The sequence below is a fragment of the Zootoca vivipara genome, chromosome 6 (assembly GCF_965207765.1).
Source record: "Zootoca vivipara chromosome 6, rZooViv2.hap1.1, whole genome shotgun sequence".
In the NCBI taxonomy this organism is placed as follows: Eukaryota; Metazoa; Chordata; class Lepidosauria; order Squamata; family Lacertidae; genus Zootoca; species Zootoca vivipara.
The window spans coordinates 93,843,502-93,866,242 of NC_142589.1; the positions used below are offsets into that span (position 1 = coordinate 93,843,502).

The window sequence follows — 22,741 nt, forward strand, 5'->3', positions numbered from 1 at the left end:
TCCGTGGTAAACGGCGTTTCCATGCACTGCTTTGGTTTAGCCAGAAGTGGCTTAGTCATGACGGCCACATGACCCGGAAAAACTTTGCATGGCACAGCCAGTCTAGCAAAGGTCAGAGTCGGGGAGAACGAGGCCCTGTCTACGAAGTGGGGCTCAGGAACCAAACAAAACGGTCCATTTTGCTCTGTGCAGTAAAAATAAAACCCTGTTTGGGTGTCCTCAGCCAAGGATCAAACTGTTGTCTTTTTAAAAATATGTTGCAGCCCCCCCCCCCTGCAAGCAGATGCCAAACTGGAAAGAGGATTATGAATAGGTCTCGTACACACAAAGTAATAAGAGGATTGTGGAGGGCTGAATCGGAAAAGGATTTTGGGGAAAGGGAATACTGTTTGCTTGGTTCTGCATGAAAGCAACCTCCTTTAGCCAAAAACCCTATCAGATTAGGTTTACCCAGGGCTTAAACATTTAAAGGCAAATCAGGCTTGGCAGAACCCGATTTCAATGTCAAGGCTTTCCGGAGCCGCTCCCCAGAGAGCGATTGCAAACGGCTGTGTCAAAGTCTCTCCGAATTCAAAGCTTCTACAGAAAAAACAAAAACCCAGAGGCAAATTTATTGGGCATTTTAGGATAGGATCTCCCACAGGATAAGAAAAGGCTATTTTTATATGCCACAGGCAGATTATTAATTGCTAAAAACTGGAAAGGGGGCACTGTACGTACCCAAAAAGAATGGATAGGTAAGCTATGTGAATTTATAAGGTAAAGGGACCCTTGACCATTAGGTCCAGTTGTGACAGACTCTGGAGTTGTGGTGTTCATCTCGCATTATTGGCCGAGCGTACAGCTTCCGGCGTACAGCTTCCAGGTCATGTGGCCAGCATGACAAAGCTGCTTCTGGCGAACCGGAGCAGCACACGGAAACGCCAGTTACCTTCCCGCTTTGAGTGGTACCTATTTATCTACTTGCACTTTGACGTGCTTTCAAACTATTAGGTTGGCAGGAGCTGGGACCGAGCAACGGGAGCTCACCCCGTCACAGGGATTCGAACCGCCGACCTTCTGATCAGCAAGCCCTAGGCTCTGTGGTTTAACCCACAGAGCCACCTGTGTCCCGTGATGTGAATTTATAGAACTGGCTAAATTATCGGCAGCCATAAGACACCAGTCAAATCAGAAATTAAGGATGGAGTGGCAATGTTTTGAGGATTATCTGAAAAAAAAACACTGTTCTAAAGAAAACCTGTTGATATGTATAGACTAAGTATGTAAAGCTAAATCGGATCATGACAAAATTAACAATAGGTGAATGTTGAATAATATAAAAAAACACAGTGTAAATACAGTGGTACCTCCACTTACGAACGACTCGACAACCGAATTTTTCGACTTATGAATGGGGCAAATGGCCGCACACTTACGAATTTCTTGACATCTGAACGGAAACCGCGGCGGTTTTAGATAGGTTTTTTTTTACTTACAAATTTTTAGATGGGGTTGCTTCGACTTACGAATTTTTCCGTTTCCAATGCATTCCTATGGGAAATCGCGTTTCCAACGGCGCTTTTCGACTTACAAATTTTTCGACCTACGAAGGTGCCTTCAGAACGGATTAAATTCATAAGTCAAGGCACCACTGTATTAATACTAAAAGATGTGGACTCGAGGTGGAGGGATGTCACAGTGGTGAAATTCTTATTTTATGTTATTGTAAAGATTGATATTTGATTTCTTGATTGTACATATATAGTTTTCCGAATAAACTTTGGGGGGGGGGAAGGTCTCTCTGAATTCTGGCCATTTGACACCCCCCCCCAAAAAAAATACAAGGTGTGAATGGGAAGTTCGGCGAATGGTCACAGAAATCAGACAGTGAGATTTTCAAACATACATACCTTAAGGCCTTCAAAGTAGGCCCCCTCTGATACGACGCACCGTTGGCAACGTTAACAGAACTGTTGGAAACTTCTGCAGAAGTCGTCTTCTTGTACTGCTTTCAGTTCCTTCGTCACAGCAGATTAGACGTGTGAAATGTTGGAAATATCTGTGCCCTTTCAGTGCAAATTTCAGTTTTGGAAAAAAGAAAGAAATCCGGTGGGGCCAGATCGGGAGACTATGGAGGGTGGGACAACTCGGTAACGATTTCGCAGAGAATATGCCATTCTTCCGCCATCGTTCGGGCAGACAAATGCCGATTCCGCATCAATAACTCACACACTTTGTCAACATTTGCCACTGTTCTGCTTCTCTGATGGTCATCTTCGATGGTTTGCTGACCTTTGCGGAAACGCTTAAACCACTCATACGCTGCCTTTTGAGTTACAGCTTCAACTCCGTACACAATTATGAGCATTTTGTGGGTTTGCGACACCGATTGTATGTTTGGGTACTTCTCGCTGTCCGATTTCTGTCACCGTTCACCGAACTTTCCGGTCAAACCTTGTGAGATCAAGGCATGAGGGGACCTTGCCACCGTTCCAAATCTTATACAGGATGAAGGGTGTGCAGGTAACCCTTTCAGATTTTCTTCCCCGGGACAAACGCTCCATTCTAAAGCAACACAGCTCCCAGGGCATCAATCTTCCTCCTGGGAATTGTAGCTCGTGGTGGGGGGTGGGTAAGGGTCTCCTACCAACATGCAGCACCCCTCAACGAACTACGGTTCCCAGGATCCTTTGGCAGGAGCCATGGCGGTTTGATGTGGTACGATACTGCTTTTAAATGTGCAGTGTGTTTAATTTTGGCACACGTAGGTTCCCAATTATTGCATCCACCCGCGAACGAAATATACTACGGACATCCAAAACCTATGACTTAGTTGGGTGCAATCTAAACCAGTACTTATTGCATATTGACTCAAACGATGCTTCCAAACTAGGGTCCCAGACTGTCTCGACCTAAGACTTTTACATGCCGTAGTATGCAAAGCTAAATGCACCCCGCAAGTTTAATACTAAAAACCTACTTATTGGCCTGCCCCCATATACCAGTTTTTCGTCCAGAACCCCCCCCCCCCACCACCACCAAGGACTGATGCTCTAAATGTCTCTAGTCCCTATTGTGCTGGCAATGAGCACCAGGCTGCAAAGGCAAGTTAAGGGACCGGCGGTCTAAGCTTCCAGTCCCTATTGTGCCAGAAACAAACTTAAGGTTATGAAGGCAAATTATTGGGGGGGGGGGAGACAGGGGGTGATCTGCAAACATTCAACCTGGAGGTTCACAAGCTGCGTCAGGCTCACTTTAAAATGTCAGTGGTGGCCGTGGGTCTTCTCTGTACAGTACAGGAAGTTTTTAATGTTTGGTGTTATTGCTGTGCTTAATGCTTCAATTTGTCGGAAGTTGCCGAGAATCCTGGGGAAACACTGTCAGATGGGCAGCACTATTATTATTATTATTATTACTACTACTACTACTACTACTACTACTGATTGTAGGAAGTGCCATGGGCCCACAATACACCAACGCTGTCGCAAACCGTCTAATTTGTCAGCGCCTAAATGATATCGAGCATCAGAACAACTTGGCCACAATAAGGAAATTTTGCCCACGGCATGACTATTTTCCACCTTCCCATTTCGACTCTCCGGCACCCTATCTGCATAACCTAGCAATTCCAAAATATAGACGCACTTCGAGTCTCGCAAGATTGAATGTCTTGCCCTTGGCTGGACTTGTGGGACGATTCCAACAGATTCCACACGAAAAACGTCCCTGCAGAGATGGCAGTCCCGAATTAGTGGCACATCGCCCTTCTGGCTTGCCCTCTTTCTAAAGACTTGAGGAATGAGATTATCACCCCTCTTTTATTGTCCATTACGGGTCGCCCAGCCACTGCCCCAGTGTCCTTTCTCTTGGCAGATCAAGATGAGCAGGTGACAGCAAAGGCGGCAAGGTTTTTCGCTGGGGCAATCAGAATAAGATCCACCATTTGACCATTGATTCAAAACCCTAAAGTGTGTTTTATATAATTGACTTTTTATTTCTATTCTTTGTACAGTGGAACCTCGGTTTATGAACACCTCGGTTTATGAATTTTCGGTTTATGAACGCCGCGGACCCATCTGGAATGGATTAATTCATTTTCCATTACTTTCAATGGGAAAGTTCGCTTCAGTTTATGAACGCTTCAGTTTATGAACAGACTTCCGGAACCAATTACACCCATGCTTCAGTTTATGAATGCTTCAGTTTAAGTACTCTGCGGACCCGTCTGGAACGGATTAATCCACTTTCCATTACTTTCAATGGGAAAGTTCGCTTCAGTTTATGAATGCTTCAGTTTATGAACAGACTTCCGGAACCAATTGTGTTCATAAACCGAGGTACCACTGTATATTGTAGTGTTGTTTTATTGCTATGGCCGATAGCTGGCACAAACGAAGATTCATTCACTCATTCAACGCTGCCGCAAGGAAGACTCGGCAGTCAGTTTTCAAAGCGATATAAATACGTGTGACCATATATTTGCAAAACAGAGAAACAGAAAAGCCACCAGATTTGGGGCAGAACCCGCTACTGAGCTGCAGGTGCCCATCTTCCCACCAACCACCGAGCAGAGAAACAGGCAGCAAATTAGAAACGGAGGCGAGAAGTCTCGTGCCCCCCTGTCCGGTGCTCTTCCCAGGGGCTGCGGGAATCCAAACCGGGATGTAATTGCGGTGGCCGAGACGCAGCCAGCTCCCCGCGCCCTTTTCAGTCCGAGGTCTTCAGCTTGCTCAGCCCGTCGGGGTACTGGAAACTGCCGCCGTTCTCGTAGTCGTAGATGTCCAGCGCCACCTCGCAGCTCTCCCGCACGACCCGCTCCTTGTCCTGGGCGTGGGCCTGCAAGGCGGAGAGGCAGGAGGCCCGGGCGATAGAGCCCAGGGCCTCGGCGCACTCGTGGCGCACCATGGGGCTCTCGGCGCCGTTCTCCAGCGAGGCCGTCAGCTGCGGGATGCTGGCCTCGTGCTGCATCTGGCCCAGGACGTAGGCGACTTCGTGGCGGAAGAGGGCGCTGCCACACTGGAGGCCTTGCGGGTGGAAGGGAGAGGAGAAGCGCAGTTCAGGAAAGGGGCTTGAGGACTAGCACCTTGTGTTATCTTTAGAGTCAGAGCTTACTGGCAAGAAGCTCCTTCGATGCATGCAGTAGAGGTCCTGGGTTCGGTTTTATGACCGATCCAGGTAGGCCTGCTTTTGGGGGGGGGTGTCCTCTGCCCGAGACTCTACTTGGTTTCTAAAATACCCAGTTTACAACACTGCGATACACCACCAGCTAAACATTGTGATATACAATGTCCGAAATCAGGATGGAACTGGTTTTCAATATCGTGATCTATCAGTAGCTAAACATCGCTATATACCAGGGGTCAGAAAACTTTTCAGCCGTGGGCCGGTCCACCATCCCTCAGAGAAGGCATCCCCAAACTGCGGCCCTCCAGATGTTTTGGCCTACAACTCCCATGATCCCTAGCTAACAGGACCAGTGGTCAGGGAAGATGGGAATTGTAGTCCAAAACATCTGGAGGGCCGAAGTTTGGGGATGCCTGCCTCAGACCATGTGGTGGGCCAGACTATATTTTGGAAGGGGGAAAAAATGAACGATTTCCTATGCCCCACAAATAACCCAGAGATGCATTTTCAATAAAAGCACACATTCTACTCATGTAAAAACACGTGGATTCCCAGACCGTCTGTGGGCTGGATTGAGAAGGCGACTGGGCTGGATCTGGCCCATGGGCCTCAGGTTGCCTACCCCTGCTATATACTGAAATAAGGATGGGAGCTGGTTTTCAACTTCATGATATATCACAGGCTAAACGTCGCGATATACTGAGATATCACGATGTCTGAAATAAGGATGGAGCTATGGAGAAGCATTGCCTGGTTTCATGGGCTTTCCAACATTGTGATTTCTGCACAGCACCCACCCACCCAACTTGTGATATATCGCAGGTCGAAAATTATGAAACTGTTATCACGAAATGGACTTCAAACTGGTATTGGACGATTGATCACGCAGCCCTGCCACACGTCGAGATGCGCAATATATCGCTAGGTCAAGAATTATGAAGCCAATGTCATTATAGGGACTTCAAACCGGTTTCGGACCATATATTGTCTTTCTGCGCAGGGACCAAACAGATGCCACAAGGGGAAGCCACAAAACTGGTATTCACAAGCACTGCTGCCTTCGAGCACGGAAGCAGAGCGCAGTTGCCATGGTCCAAATTCTGGCCAGAGTAGCTGTCCGGGCAAAATCTCTGGTCAAAGAGAAGCAAGGAGACTCACCGTCAGCCAAGGCCAGGACAGCCGATTCCCCGCCGACGTTGCGCAGGGCGAACATCGCCCGGTATCGCTCGAACAGCAGTCGCGAATCGTCCAGCAAAACCTGCCGCAGCCTTTCCACGTCCCCCTCCTCGGACGGAGGCGCTGGGTCTACGGAGGAGTAGGGACCGGAGGACCCTTCTGCCGGGTGCTGCTGCAGCCATTCCAGCCTCTTGACGGCCAGCTGGCATGTCTCTGCCACCTGAACAGGATGGAGGGGTGTTAATTTTTTGGATCGGGTCAGGTTTGGGGAAGAATTGCAAAGGAGCCCCTGGATTTACCTCGATGACAGGGTCCTCCGAGTAGTGTTTCAGAACGTCTAGAACTTTGGGGTTCCCAATGGCACCGAGCGCCTCGCCTGTCGAAAGCAGGGAGAGGATGAGATAGGAAGGTGGAAGTGGGGGGAGGGTGTTATTAATTTTATCTGTTTATATCCCTCTCTCCCGCTGTTGACCCCACAGAGACACGCAGCGTAATAACAATAAAAAGGTCCGGTTCAAGATCCTAAAATTGCTGAAGGTCCCAGATTCAATCTCTGTTTCAAACTGCGGAGAGCGGCTGCCAGTTAGTGCAGACAGTACTGAGGTAGATGGACCAATGGCTTTATTCAGTTTAGGCAGTGAGGTTACAGGGAACCAGGCAGAGGGCCTTCTTGGTGGTGGCGCCCGCCCTGTGGAACGCCCTCCCGTCAGATGTCAAGGAGATAAACAACTCTCTGACTTATAGAAGACATCTGAAAGCAGCCCTGTTTAGGGACGTTTTTAATATTTGATGTTTTATTTTGTTTTTAATATCCTGTTGGATATTAGACCGCATTGCAGTAGCCCAAGCGGGAGATAACCAGAGCATGCACCACTCTGGCCAGACAGTCTACGGGCAGGGAGGGTCTCATCCTGTGTACCAGATGGAGCTGTGGGACAGCCGCCCTGGACACAGAATTGGCCTGTGCCTCCATGGACAGCTGCGAGTCCAAAATGACTCCCATGCTACACACCAGGTCCTTCAGGGACACAGTTACCCCATTCAGGACCAGGGAGTCCACCACATCAGCCCGCCCCCTGTCCCTGAAGAACAGTACTTCTGTCTTGTCAGGATTCAATTATTATTATTAATAATAATAATAAACTTTCTTTTGAGGAAGAGCAGTCCCTCAGCAGGAGAGCACCTGCCTTGCGTGCAGAAGGTCCCAGATTCAACCCTAAGCATCTCCAGAAAGGACTGGGAAAATACTCCTGGGCTGCTGCTTCCAGTTAACAACACTGAGCTAGTTCCCGTGTCGCTTTCCCCAACCCTGGAATCCGTCGACACAGCTAGGGCTGGATTTAGGTTTGATGAAGCCCTAAACTCCTGAAGGTAACGGGGCCCTTTCTATGTCCAGCTGTCCTTTCTCAATATATCCTATATGGTCATTTATGGACCTAATAGGTATCTCAAGCCATTTGCACATCACAAAATATGTATTTTATCAAAGTAATGGTTGAACTGAAAAACAATTGAGAAGAAGGATATTAATAGTGAAATAATTCTTTAGCTCTAACTTAAAATGATTTTTGATGAATAAACCAAACACGTTGGCATCTGGCAATAACGAAAGCTCCTCTAGAAACACAATTTCCAAAGGCTCTTAATCTAATCTCTAGAAACTTGCTATATGAAATAATAATAGGCGTAAATATATGATGCAAACTACTAATTAGAAATAGCAGAATGTAGGCACCCTATATATAGAAATAAGTAAACCAGTGATATTTGGGGGCAGGGCCCAGGACTTACATCCTAGGAGCCTACACAACACAAAATACTGTTGCTGTATGTAGGTTTTATTTTATTTGTTTTTAATTTTATATTTTGGAAATGTACATCCAGTTTTATTTTTCCCTTTAAATTTTTTTGAGGAAGCCAAGAGAGTGGGGCCCTAAGCTATAGCTTGTTTAGCTTATATGTAACTCCGGCACAGTGCCTCTTACCAGCTTCGTGGCGGACCATGGGTTCCTGGCGAGCGTCTCTGAGAACCTCAATGAGGACTGGAATCGCTCTCTCGTCCTGCATCTGCCCCAGGCAATAAGCCAGTTCGTGTTTGAGGAGGGCAGAGTCGTCCCCAAAACCTCGGCTGATCCAATCAATGGCTGCCGCCCCCCCTAGGTTCCGGAGGGTGAATAGCGCCCGGAAACGGGCTTTTAGGGGCTGGCCGACATCCACCAGCGTCCGGCCGATCAGCTCGATTTCCTTCTCTGTCACCATGGTGCCTGGGTGGGAGTTATTTCAAAAAATACCTAAAGGAAAAGGAGTTGTTTTTTTGTGTGAAAGCGCGTGTTTCAGAGAAGCCCAAACTCCCCCCCCTTTTAAAAAAATACTTTATTTCATTTTAAAATTTATGTGACAAGAAAATAAATGGATCATTGCGTTCACATAAACAGAAAATAAAGCTATACATGAACGAAATAAGGAAAAAAAAACACCCAAAAATATATAATATAAAGCTTTGGGGGGGAGGAAGAACAAAAAATTATTTATCAAACGCACAAAATTATTTAAGGATTACAAACCATAATTTGAATGTTTTATACCCAAAATTCCTAGAACGACACTAACTTCATGTTCTATTTTCTTTACCGTCATGTTCTGATTATTCTCCCAAACTGGTTTGAGTCCCTTTTAAACGGCGTTTCTGTGTGCTACTCTGGTTCGCCAGAGGCGGCTCAGTCATGCTGGCCACATGACCCGGAAGCTGTACGCCGGCTCCCTCGGCCAGTAAAGCGAGATGAGCGCCGCAACCCCAGAGTCGTCCACAACTGGACCTAATGGTCAGGGGTCCCATTACCTTTACCTTAATAATAATAATAATAATAATAATAATAATATATTATTATTTATACTCCGCCCATCTGGCTGGGTTTCCCCAGCCACTCTGGGCGGCTTCCAACAAAACATTAAAATACAATAATCTATTAAACATTAAAAGCTTCCCTATACAGGGCTGCCTTCAGATATCAGATAGTTGTTTTTCTCTTTGACATCTGGTGGGAGGGCGTTCCACAGGGCGGGTGCCACCACCGAGAAGGCCCTCTGCCTGGGTCCCTATATTATTTGACTTCCCACTATCTCTTTGCGGTTTCCAAGTTTCTTTTACATTCAACTTATCTGTATTCCATAATTGAAAAACAACATTCCCTTATATCTGTGAAGTTAGTCTAGGGCACAGCCAAGTTGTTGGAACCATATTTAATTAGATAGTTATTAAAGCAATCCCATTCTTTTTTTAACCTTGTCGCCTGAGTGGTTTCTTATTAATTGCGTCATTTTAGCGAGTTCAAACTTTTTAGCGAAGCCCAAACTTTGCAAAGGTTTAGAAATATGGGTTGGAGAAAACAGGCACCAAACAATGTCTACTCAGAAGTAAATTGCATCTGGGTGCATTTGATTTAAATAAAATCCATTTAAATCACGATATAAATCACTTTTTTTACAGAAAGACTCATTCTTGCTGATATCATCTTCATATTTACAAACCAGAGGAAGGTTTCATATTTGGAATGATACATTTTCAGAGCAGTTTTTACAGTTACAGGTGAAACTCGGAAAATTAGAATATCGTTGAAAAGTGGATTTCATAGAATCATAGAATCATAGAATCATAGAATCATAGAATCATAGAGTTGGAAGAGACCACAAGGGCCATCCAGTCCAACCCCCTGCCAAGCAGGAAACACCATCAAAGCATTCCTGACAGATGGCTGTCAAGCCTCTGCTTAAAGACCTCCAAAGAAGGAGACTCCACCACACTCCTTGGCAGCAAATTCCACTGCCGAACAGCTCTTACTGTCAGGAAGTTCTTCCTAATGTTTAGGTGGAATTTTCTTTCTTGTAGTTTGAATCCGTTGCTCCGTGTCCGCTTCTCTGGAGCAGCAGAAAACAACCTTTCTCCCTCCTTTATATGACATCCTTTTATATATTTGAACATGGTTATCATATCACCCCTTAACCTTCTCTTCTCCAGGCTAAACATACCCAGCTCCCTAAGCCGTTCCTCATAAGGCATCGTTTCCAGGCCTTTGACCATTTTGGTTGCCCTCTTCTGGACACGTTCCAGCTTATCAGTATCCTTCTTGAACTGTGGTGCCCAGAACTGGACACAATACTCCAGGTGAGGTCTGACCAGAGCAGAATACAGTGGTACTATTACTTCCCTTGATCTAGATGCTATACTCCTATTGATGCAGCCCAGAATTGCATTGGCTTTTTTAGCTGCTGCATCACACTGCTGACTCATGTCAAGTTTGTGGTCAACCAAAACTCCTAGATCCTTTTCACATGTACTGCTCTCAAGCCAGGTGTCTCCCATCCTGTATCTGTGCCTTTCATTTTTTTTGCCCAAGTGTAGCACTTTACATTTCTCCTTGTTAAAATTCATCTTGTTTGCTTTGGCCCAGTTGTCTAATCTGTTAAGGTCATTCTGAAGTGTGATCCTGTCCTCTGGGGTGTTAGCCACCCCTCCCAACTTGGTGTCATCTGCAAACTTGCTCAGGATTCCCTCAAGCCCATCATCCAAGTCATTGATAAAGATGTTGAACAAGACTGGGCCCAAGACAGAACCCTGTGGCACCCCACTAGTCACTACTCTCCAGGATGAGGAGGAGCCATTGATGAGCACCCTTTGGGTTCGGTCAGTAATCCAGCTACAAATCCACTGAATGGTAGCATTGTCTAGCCCACATTTTACCAGCTTCTTTACAAGAATATCATGGGGCACCTTGTCAAAGGCCTTGCTGAAATCAAGATAGGCTACATCCACAGCGTTCCCTTCATCTACCAGGCTTGTAATTCTGTCAAAAAATGAGATCAGATTAGTCTGACATGACTTATTTTTCAGGAACCCATGCTGACTTTTAGTGATCACAGAGTTTCTTTCTAGGTGCTCACAGACTGTTTGCTTAATGATCTGCTCTAGAATCTTTCCTGGTATTGATGTCAGGCTGACTGGGCGGTAATTGTTTGGGTCCTCTCTTTTCCCCTTTTTGAAAATAGGGACAACATTTGCCCTCCTCCAGTCTGCTGGAACTTCGCCTGTTCTCCAGGAATTTTCAAAGATTATTGCCAGTGGTTCTGAAATCACCTCTGCCAGTTCTTTTAATACTCTTGGATGTAGTTCATCTGGCCCTGGAGACTTGAATACATCTAAACTAGCCAAGTATTCTTGTACTACCTCCTTACTTATTCTGGGCTGTGTTTCCCCTGCTGAATCATCTGCTCCATATTCTTCAGGTCGGGCGTTGTTTTCTTTCTTGGAGAAGACTGAGGCAAAGAAGGCATTGAGGAGTTCTGCCCTTTCTCTGTCCCCTGTTTGCATTTCACCATCTTCTCCTCTGAGTGACCCCACTGTTTCCTTGTTTTTCCTTTTGCTACGGACATACCCATAAAAGCCCTTTTTGTTGCTTTTAACCTCTCTGGCGAGCCTGAGTTCATTCTGTGCTTTAGCTTTTCTGACTTTGTCTCTACACGTGCTGGCTATATGTTTGAATTCCTCTCTGGAGATTTCCCCCCTTTTCCATTTTTTGTACATATCCCTTTTAAATCTTAACTCAGTCAAAAGTTCTTTAGATAGCCAGCCTGGCTTCTTTAGGCACCTTCCATGTTTCCGTCTCATTGGTATTGCCTGAAGTTGTGCTTTTAATATCTCCCTTTTAACAAACTCCCAACCATCATGAACTCCCTTCCCTTTTAGTATTACTGTCCATGGGATTTCACCCAGCGTTTCCCTAAGTTTTCTGAAGTCGGCTTTCTTAAAGTCTAGAATTTGGACCTTAGTATGCTTGGTTGCTCCTTTCCGCTGGATAATAAACTCCAGAAGAGCATGGTCACTCCCACCTAATGATCCTGCCACTTCTACCCCACTAACCAAGTCATCACTATTGGTTAGGACCAGATCTAAAATGGCTGATCCTCTTGTTGCTTCTCCCACTTTCTGGACAATGAAGTTGTCTGCAAGGCCAGTGAGGAATCTGTTCGACCTTATGCTCTTGGCTGAGTTTGACATCCAACAAATATCAGGATAGTTGAAATCCCCCATTACTACTATCTCACTTCCTTTGGAATGCTTGGCCATCTGTTCCAGGAAGGCATCATCTGTGTCCTCAGTTTGGCTTGGGGATCTATAGTAAACTCCCACAATGAGATCACTGTTGTTTTTCTCTCCCTTAATTTTGACCCAGATACTCTCAATTTGGCTTTGAAGTTTTAAATCCTGGATCTCTTCACAGGTATACATATCCCTAACATATAAAGCTACTCCTCCTCCTTTCCTGTTTGGTCTATTTCTCTTAAATAGATTGTATCCCTCTATTACTACATTCCAGTCATGAGACTCATCCCACCAGGTTTCAGTGATGCCTATTATGTCATATTTAGTTTGCTGTACCAAGAGCTCAAGTTCATCTTGTTTATTTCCCATGCTCTGTGCATTAGTATACAGACATTGAAGACCGTTGATCATTCCCCCATGTCTCTTATTTAAGGATATTTTCGTCCCACCACTAGGTCTGCATGCTGCTTGCTCCATTTGGTCCTTGACATTTGGATGATCATCTTCAGCATTTGATAGACTCCTACCTTCAGGACCACTGTCTCCCTCCCCCACATAAGTCAGTTTAAAGCCCTCCTGATGAGGTTTTTGAGTTTTGTGGCAAAAACATTCCTCCCAACTTTTGTGAGGTGCAGTCCATCACTTGCCAGAAGTCCATCATCAAGAAACTGCAGACCGTGATCTAGGAATCCAAACCGTTCCTGTTTGCACCATTTGCGAAGCCAGTTGTTCACTTCCCCTATTTTTCCCTCTCTCCCTGGGCCATGTCGTTCAACTGGGAGGACAGAAGAGATGACAATTTGTGCATCTAATTGCTTCAACTTCCTGCCCAGAGCCTCATAATCATTTTTGATCTTCTGTAAGCTATGGCTTGCAGTGTCATTGGTTCCCACATGCACCAAAAGGAAGGGGTATTTGTCGGTGGGTTTTATTATTCCTTGCAGCCGTTCTGTTACATCTTTGATCTTGGCCCCAGGTAGACAGCACACCTCTCGAGACATCTTGTCAGGCCCACAGATCACTGCTTCTGTACCCCTCAGTAGGGAATCCCCAATCACCACTACACGCCTCTTCAGAGGCTTGGTTGGGATTCTTCTATGTGCTGTCCCTTCCAAGGTTACCTGCATATTTCCAGAGGACTGACTTGGTTGCTCGTCTTCATATTCCTCATCAACTGTGATGAGGGAGAGATCCTCAGGTGGAGTCTGTTCCTCGTCTTCCATGAGCACTTCAAAACGGTTGTTTAATTCTAAGCACTCAGAGCGATCCCTGGGCCTTCTACTTCTATGAGTCACGTTCCTCCATACATCTGGCTGCTGTGTTGGGGAACTGACCTCCTCCTCAGGGAGATCCCCTGTCTCCTCCTTGGTGCAGACAGTGTGCTCTGCTGCATCCAAGAAAAGCTCCAGCTCTTTAATTCTCTGGAGCGTAGATACACGCCCCTGAAGCTGCTGCACCTTCTCTTCCAGAAGGGCAACCTTGTTTTCTAGTAGGGCAACCAACTTGCAATTGTTGCAAGTGTAGCTACCCACATCCTTTGGCAAGAAAACAAACATTGCACAGGAATTGCAGGTGACAATGGTTGTTCCCTCCACCTCCATCTTGAAAACCTTGAGGTCAAGGGGGAAAGAGGAAGAGGCCTAGGTCCCCCCTAACAAACGTATGAGACTTGCTGCCCTAGGTCAAAAAGATGGGTAAAACTGCGCGCGCCGATAGGCGCGCGCCGCTGCACTCCAAGCTCTGACTAGCTCCGCCCACAGCTAATCACCTGAACTTCCTGACTCACACTTCTAGGTGAAAGGTCACAGCCAGAAACAAACAAGGTCACAGCCAGAAACAAACACCCACACAAGCCTGGACAGTCACCCAAATCCAAGAGGCAGCAGCCCTAGAAAACCAGCACAAGCACACAAACAAGTAAGAAAACAAATAAGCACACAAACTTACTCACACACAGCCCCAAAAGACAAAACCACAAAACCTACAGAGTGTCTCCCAAGCTCAGCTCACCTTCTGCTCCTTCCTCAGTCACTGCACTCCAAGCTCTGACTAGCTCCGCCCACAGCTAATCACCTGAACTTCCTGACTCACACTTCTAGGTGAAAGGTCACAGCCAGAAACAAACAAGGTCACAGCCAGAAACAAACACCCACACAAGCCTGGACAGTCACCCAAATCCAAGAGGCAGCAGCCCTTCTGCTCCTTCCTCAGTCACTGCACTCCAAGCTCTGACTAGCTCCGCCCACAGCTAATCACCTGAACTTCCTGACTCACACTTCTAGGTGAAAGGTCACAGCCAGAAACAAACAAGGTCACAGCCAGAAACAAACACCCACACAAGCCTGGACAGTCACCCAAATCCAAGAGGCAGCAGCCCTAGAAAACCAGCACAAGCACACAAACAAGTAAGAAAACAAATAAGCACACAAACTTACTCACACACAGCCCCAAAAGACAAAACCACAAAACCTACAGAGTGTCTCCCAAGCTCAGCTCACCTTCTGCTCCTTCCTCAGTCACTGCACTCCAAGCTCTGACTAGCTCCGCCCACAGCTAATCACCTGAACTTCCTGACTCACACTTCTAGGTGAAAGGTCACAGCCAGAAACAAACAAGGTCACAGCCAGAAACAAACACCCACACAAGCCTGGACAGTCACCCAAATCCAAGAGGCAGCAGCCCTAGAAAACCAGCACAAGCACACAAACAAGTAAGAAAACAAATAAGCACACAAACTTACTCACACACAGCCCCAAAAGACAAAACCACAAAACCTACAGAGTGTCTCCCAAGCTCAGCTCACCTTCTGCTCCTTCCTCAGTCACTGCACTCCAAGCTCTGACTAGCTCCGCCCACAGCTAATCACCTGAACTTCCTGACTCACACTTCTAGGTGAAAGGTCACAGCCAGAAACAAACAAGGTCACAGCCAGAAACAAACACCCACACAAGCCTGGACAGTCACCCAAATCCAAGAGGCAGCAGCCCTTCTGCTCCTTCCTCAGTCACTGCACTCCAAGCTCTGACTAGCTCCGCCCACAGCTAATCACCTGAACTTCCTGACTCACACTTCTAGGTGAAAGGTCACAGCCAGAAACAAACAAGGTCACAGCCAGAAACAAACACCCACACAAGCCTGGACAGTCACCCAAATCCAAGAGGCAGCAGCCCTAGAAAACCAGCACAAGCACACAAACAAGTAAGAAAACAAATAAGCACACAAACTTACTCACACACAGCCCCAAAAGACAAAACCACAAAACCTACAGAGTGTCTCCCAAGCTCAGCTCACCTTCTGCTCCTTCCTCAGTCACTGCACTCCAAGCTCTGACTAGCTCCGCCCACAGCTAATCACCTGAACTTCCTGACTCACACTTCTAGGTGAAAGGTCACAGCCAGAAACAAACAAGGTCACAGCCAGAAACAAACACCCACACAAGCCTGGACAGTCACCCAAATCCAAGAGGCAGCAGCCCTTCTGCTCCTTCCTCAGTCACTGCACTCCAAGCTCTGACTAGCTCCGCCCACAGCTAATCACCTGAACTTCCTGACTCACACTTCTAGGTGAAAGGTCACAGCCAGAAACAAACAAGGTCACAGCCAGAAACAAACACCCACACAAGCCTGGACAGTCACCCAAATCCAAGAGGCAGCAGCCCTAGAAAACCAGCACAAGCACACAAACAAGTAAGAAAACAAATAAGCACACAAACTTACTCACACACAGCCCCAAAAGACAAAACCACAAAACCTACAGAGTGTCTCCCAAGCTCAGCTCACCTTCTGCTCCTTCCTCAGTCACTGCACTCCAAGCTCTGACTAGCTCCGCCCACAGCTAATCACCTGAACTTCCTGACTCACACTTCTAGGTGAAAGGTCACAGCCAGAAACAAACAAGGTCACAGCCAGAAACAAACACCCACACAAGCCTGGACAGTCACCCAAATCCAAGAGGCAGCAGCCCTAGAAAACCAGCACAAGCACACAAACAAGTAAGAAAACAAATAAGCACACAAACTTACTCACACACAGCCCCAAAAGACAAAACCACAAAACCTACAGAGTGTCTCCCAAGCTCAGCTCACCTTCTGCTCCTTCCTCAGTCACTGCACTCCAAGCTCTGACTAGCTCCGCCCACAGCTAATCACCTGAACTTCCTGACTCACACTTCTAGGTGAAAGGACACAGCCAGAAACAAACAAGGTCACAGCCAGAAACAAACACCCACACAAGCCTGGACAGTCACCCAAATCCAAGAGGCAGCAGCCCTAGAAAACCAGCACAAGCACACAAACAAGTAAGAAAACAAATAAGCACACAAACTTACTCACACACAGCCCCAAAAGACAAAACCACAAAACCTACAGAGTGTCTCCCAAGCTCAGCTCACCTTCTGCTCCTTCCTCAGTCACTGATTTATTTCAGTAATGCAACTTAAAAGGTGAAACCAATATCTGAGATAGATGCATGACATGCAAAGCAAGATATGTCAAGCCTTTATTTGTTGTAATTGTAATTATTTGTCGTTAGGCGGGTCAATTATAAATAGAATGTACCGTAACTAATGAAATGTAATAGCGATGCTTATTTTTGAATTATTGTAACTATTTGTTTTATTACTGTGGAATTTCCAAAAGAAAGCATTTGTACAAATTGAAAGAAAAATAAATAATAAGAAGTTGCATTACTGAAATAAATGCACTTTTCGACGATATTCTTATTTTCCAAGTTTCACCTGTACTGTATATCAAAAATTACCAATTTAGTTATACTATTAGAAATACATAGACAGGTAATTATGAAATTATGGTGAGGTTTAATAAGTTAACTTTATATTCGGAGAACTTTTCTGCTGTACTTTATTGGAAGGAGAAAAACTAATCATCTCCTTAGTAACAATTTAAACAATTTATTTAACTAAAACAATAACATTATAGCATATGTATCCAAGTTGGTTAACTGATGTGGTTAAACAATTAAAAAACAACAACTTAGACTGAGTTTTAGCACACATGGAAAACAAATCCTTATTTCCTGATGAATAACCTTTGGACTATAATGTAACTTAAATAGAAAATCTTTAGAAAGATTTTTCCTCCAAAAGGATTTTATTTTAAAAATCTAATTTAAATTTTAAAAATCTGTTGTTGTTTTTTAATCATTGATTTTTATCCACCCTGAATTTGCATTGAGTTCAAGCAAATGTCCAACTCCTTTGGGCCATATCTTTTTGGAAGGTGTCAAATTAACATGAATTGCAGCTGGTTTAATTTTTGCTTGTTTGGCTTCTGTGGGGTAAACAAAATGATTGGATCTCCTACTGCAGAGAAAAAAAGTTCCAGATCCAAAATTTCCTGGGGATGCCACGCTGGTAAAATTCCATTTCACAGTCACCTGCAGGCAACTCTGAGTATGATACACACATAATTGTTAACTCAGGAGATGGTTTGGCTTTTAAGTCTTGGAAGACACCCATAAATGGCATCCTGGGAGTTTTTTTTATGTTATTGCTCAAGCACGCACATTGACACCTGGCCAAAGCATTTTGGCGAAAAGACTCCCAGGTATAAACTGCTGCAAAAAAAATTAAATTACTGTACCGGTAAGGTGCAGCACAGCTCAACTCATCCAAAATCTTGTGATTCGGACATTGTGTGGGTCAGAGGTCTGGGTTAACCCTTTAAAGGCCAAAGAAGTGGGGAGCAAGGATGTAACTTGCCTTCAAACAAGCAGCTTTTTGCTCTTGCCCAGTGAGAAATGTATAGAAAATGCATGCTCAGAGCCACTCTCTATGCCACAAATAAACTGTATATGATGCTATTACTGTAGCATCAAGCAGTAATGGAGAAATCGGGACACAAATAGTGGGAAAGAATTTTTTTTAAAAAATACACCTGTTAAATTTGATGTAATTTGGCATTGATTTGTTAAAAATTTGGGAAGCTTAATAAACAGGTGCAAATCAGAAATGGCCAATGCTGTTAACGAGCAAACCTATGCAAATCAAGGCCAGAGAATGCACAAATCTATGCAAATCATTGGAAGGCACCATAATAAATAAATAATCTGCAAATACGGCAGCGCCCCTGTAAACCTATGCAAATTAGCAAAGACCTATGCAAATTAGCAAAGATCTATGCAAATCAGCAAGGGCCCAAACCTACGTATGCAAATAACACGAAAGTCGCCAGCGGCCCCAACAGAATATGCAACAGAAGCAGAAGACATCAAGAAGAGGTGGCAAGAATACACAGAGGAATTATACCAGAAAGATATGGAGATCTCGTACACCCCAGGTAGTGTGGTTGCTGACCTTGAGCCAGACATCTTGGAGAGTGAAGTTAAATGGGCCTTAAAAGCACTGCTAATAACAAGGCCAGTGGAAGTGATGATATTCCAGCTGAACTATTTAAAATTTTAAAAGATGATGCTGTTAAGGTGCTACACCCAATATGCCAGCAAGTTTGGAAAACTCAGAAATGGCCAGAGGATTGAAGATCATCAGTCTACATCCCAATTCCAAAGAAGGGCAATGCCAAAGATTGCTCCAACTACCGCACAATTGCGCTCATTTCACACGCTAGCAAGGTTATGCTTCAAATTCTACAAGGCAGGTTTAGGCAGTATGTGGACCGAGAACTCCCAGAAGTGCAAGCTGGATTTTGAAGGGGCAGAGGAACCAGAGACCAAATAGCAAACGTGCTGGATTATGGAGAAAGCTAGAGACTTCCAGAAAAATGTCTACTTCTGCTTCATTGACTATGCAAAAGCCTTTGACTGTGTCGACCACAGCAAACTATGGCAAGTTCTTAAAGAAATGGGAGTGCCTGATCACCACATCTATCTCCTGAGAAATCTCTATGTGGGACAAGAAGCTACAGTTAGAACTGGATATGGAACAACTGATTGGTTCAAAATTGGGAAAGGAGTACGACAAGGTTGTATATTGTCTCCCTGCTTATTTAACTTATATGCAGAATTCATCATGCGAAAGGCTGGACAAGATGAATCCCAAACCGGAATTAAGATTGCCGGAAGAAATATCAACAACCTCGGATATGCAGATGACACAACCTTGATGGCAGAAAGTGAGGAGGAATTAAAGAACCTTTTAATGAGGGTGAAATAGGAGAGCGCAAAATATGGTCTGAAGCTCAACATCAAAAAAACCAAGATCATGGCCACTGGTCCCATCACCTCCTGGCAAATGGAAGGGGAAGAAATGGAGGCAGTGAGAGATTTTACTTTCTTGGGCTCCTTGAACACTGCAGATGGTGACAGCAGTCACGAAATTACAAGACACCTGCTTCTTGGGAGAAAAGCAATGACAAACCTAGACAGCATCTTAAAAAGCAGAGACATCACCTTGCCGACAAAGGTCCGTATAGTTAAAGCTATGGTTTTCCCAGTAGTGATGTATGGAAGTGAGAGCTGGACCATAAAGAAGGCTGATCGCTGAAGTATTGATGCTTTTGAATTATGGTGCTGGAGGAAACTCGAGATTCCCATGGACTGCAAGAAGATCAAACCTATCCATTCTCAAGGAAATCAGCCCTGAGTGCTCCCTGGAAGGTCAGGTCATGAAGCTGAGGCTCCAATACTTTGGCCACCTCATGAGAAGGGGATGACAGAGGACGACATGGTTGGACAGTGTTCTCAAAGCTACCAACATGAGTCTGACCAAACTGTAGGAGGCAGTGCAAGACAGGAGTGCCTGGCGTGCTCTGGTCCATGGCGTCACGAAGAGTCGGACACGACTAAACGACTCAACAACAACAACATGCAGATCAGCAGCAGCCAAAATAAAACTACTATCAGCTCTGGGCCAACCCACCAACCCCAAAGCCACCCCACAACCCCACCCCCACTGTCCCCCCAACTCTGGGTAGCTCACCTGCCCCCTCCCATCCCGTCTCCATGGCAACAGGGATGCAGACGGTCCCCATCCGCTTTGATGCCTATCCCACTCACCTAAGTCACACGCGTTCTATGGCAGCCTCTGCGCCTGCGCGCTAAGCTGTAACCACTGCGCCTGCGCCTGAGCGCTCGCGGGACTACCCACCCACACGGCGATTAGGCGGACGAAACCAAGTACCACTGTGACAGAATGGTGGAGGCGCCCCTTTTTCTCTGCATGCCCCTCTCTTCTTCTTCTTCTTAAATATAGAGGGGCGAAGCGGTGAACTTTTTTCACTAGAGGCTGCCTAATTTTTTCCCTTTCTCTTCCCCCCCTCCCAACTCCGCTTCAAATGGGTGAGTCCGATGTGCAAAGGCCGCGAGAGGAAATGGCGGCCTCAAGCACATGCGCGTTAGTATGGTGACGCCTGCGTTGCTCCGCCTTAATTCCGTAAGGCTGGTCGTGGCGATAGACATCTAGGTTATAGACTGACGTGCAGTTCTGAGTTTCCGGGTTCAGTTTGGAACACTGCACCATTCGCTGTGACAATTGTGGATTTTGAAAGATTCTCTCTCTCTCTCTCTCTCTCTCTCTCTCTCTCTCTCTCTCTCTCTCTCTCTCTCTCTCTCTCTCTCTCTCTCCTTGCTTGCTTGCTTGCTTGCTTGCTTGCTTGCTTGCTTGCTTCTTTAATTTCTTATGCCTCTCCACATTTGCACATTATATTAATTTTGGGGTTTTTGGAATATGGAAATAATTTTAAAAATGAGAAATCTAGTTGTGCCCCCCCCAATAAACGCTCTTTTTAGTTTTCTAATTAGCATTAAAAAGGTAATACCAAATTAAAAATTAAGAAAATCAAGGCTCTGCTCTCAGAAGTGCTGAAAAGTTTTTATACTAATTTCATGTGGAAATAATAACAACAAAAATAATAAATAACATAAATCCCCACTAATCTGGCGCTATATATATATATATATATATATATATATATATATGCGGAACTCACTGCTGCAAAATACTGTAGTTTAAAAAATATTTTTAAACATAGCATATCTGCATTCAAATCAATGTGTGGTGGTGGTAAATGTGATAATGGAAATCCCTGAGTGCGCTTCTAATAGAGAAGTCATGGCAGTCTGTTGCTTTATGAAACTGATGATTCTGCAATTTGCCACCCTTCATTGGGGCAGGAATACAGCTAATATGTGAATCACAAAGATAAATTGGTACATGGTACAAATGGCTACACGTAACACAGGCTCCCAACATGCATAATAATAATAATAATAATAATAATAATAATAATAATTTATTTATACCCCGCGGCTCCCAACAAAATATTAAAAACATAATAAAACATTAAACATTAAAAACTTTCCTACACAGAGCTGCCTTCAGATGTCTTCTAAAAGTCTGATAGTTGTTTAGTTCCTTGACATCTAACAGGAAGGTGTTCCACAGGCCGGGTGCCACTACTAAGAAGGCCCTCTGCCTGGTTCCCTGTAACCTCACTTCTCGCAGGTAGGGAACTGCCAGAAGGCCCTCGGAGCTGGACCTCAGTGTCCGGGATGGACGATGGGGGTGGAGACGCTCCTTCAGGTATACTGGGCCGTTTAGGCTTTCAAGGTCAGCACCAACCCTTTTAATTGGGCTCGGAAACATCCTGGGAGCCAATGTGGGTCTTTCAGGACTGGTGTTATGTGGTCTCGGCGGCCGCTCCCAGTCCCCAGTCTAGCTGCCGCATTCTGGATTAGTCGCAGTTTCTGGGTCACCTTCAAAGGTAGCCCCACGTAGAGCGCATGGCAGTAGCCCAAGCAGGAGATAACCAGAGCATGCACCGCTCTGGCCAGACAGTCTGCGGGCAGGGAGGGTCTCATTCTGCGTACCAGATGGAGCTGATAGACAGCTGCCCTGGACACAGAATTGACCTGCGCCTCCATGGACAGCCGTGAGTCCAAAATGACTCCCAGGCTGCGCACCTGGTCCTTCAAGGGCACAGTTGCCCCATTCAGGACCAGGGAATCCTCCACACCTGCCCGCCTCCTGTCTCCCACAAGCAGTACTACTGTCTTATCAGGATTCAACCTCAATCTGTTAGCCACCATCCATCCTCCAACCGCCTCCAGGCACTCATACTAACATACTAGCAATGTAACAGCACACGGGGGGAATCAAAGCTTGGTCACCAGAAATTGGTGAGAATCAGACCTGAATCAGCATAAATGGCCAGGGCTTATACCGCATGTGTATTAAACATAAAATGAGGTAATGATGTGCATGATTGGTGAAAAATGGAATCCTTTGTTTGAAACTTTATAAGTACCACTGCCAGAACCACTGGGTGGGGTTGCAGTTTTTGCGAAATAATTCAAATTGTAACCTATTGCCTTGCAATACACGTTGGACTCCTAGCTCCTCAAGCTTCTGGGTTTTTATTGGCATAAACTCAGGAAATAAGCCATTTTT

At 45.4% G+C, this 22,741-nt stretch overlaps 1 protein-coding gene across 2 annotated transcripts; it reads right to left on the reverse strand.

Moving 5' to 3' along the window:
• Positions 1–4,426: 4,426 nt before the first annotated feature.
• DOHH (deoxyhypusine hydroxylase) lies at positions 4,427–20,714 on the reverse strand. 2 transcript variants are annotated; one of them, XM_035119281.3, is made up of 5 exons: positions 20,350–20,714; positions 8,268–8,573; positions 6,582–6,658; positions 6,265–6,502; positions 4,427–5,006 (listed from the first exon to the last, which is right to left on the reverse strand). In XM_035119281.3, the coding sequence occupies exons 2-5, from the start codon at positions 8,539–8,541 to the stop codon at positions 4,690–4,692; spliced, it is 906 nt and encodes a 301-aa protein (XP_034975172.2). In that variant the 5' UTR covers positions 8,542–8,573; positions 20,350–20,714; the 3' UTR covers positions 4,427–4,689. The 2 variants fall into 2 exon arrangements, with proteins under 2 accessions (XP_034975172.2, XP_034975171.2); XM_035119280.3 differs by having other exon boundaries at positions 20,273–20,392.
• Positions 20,715–22,741: the final 2,027 nt, after the last annotated feature.

Excerpts from the sequence above, each read along its gene's own strand:
- DOHH (XM_035119281.3), bottom strand. The coding sequence starts at position 8,541 with ATGGTGACAGAGAAGGAAATCGAGCTGATCGGCCGGACGCTGGTGGAT. Across the intron at positions 6,659-8,267 it reads CATGGTCCGCCACGAAGCTG|GCGAGGCGCTCGGTGCCATT; the intron begins GTAAGAGGCACT and ends TGCTTTCGACAG. Across the intron at positions 5,007-6,264 it reads TGTCCTGGCCTTGGCTGACG|GCCTCCAGTGTGGCAGCGCC; the intron begins GTGAGTCTCCTT and ends TCCACCCGCAAG.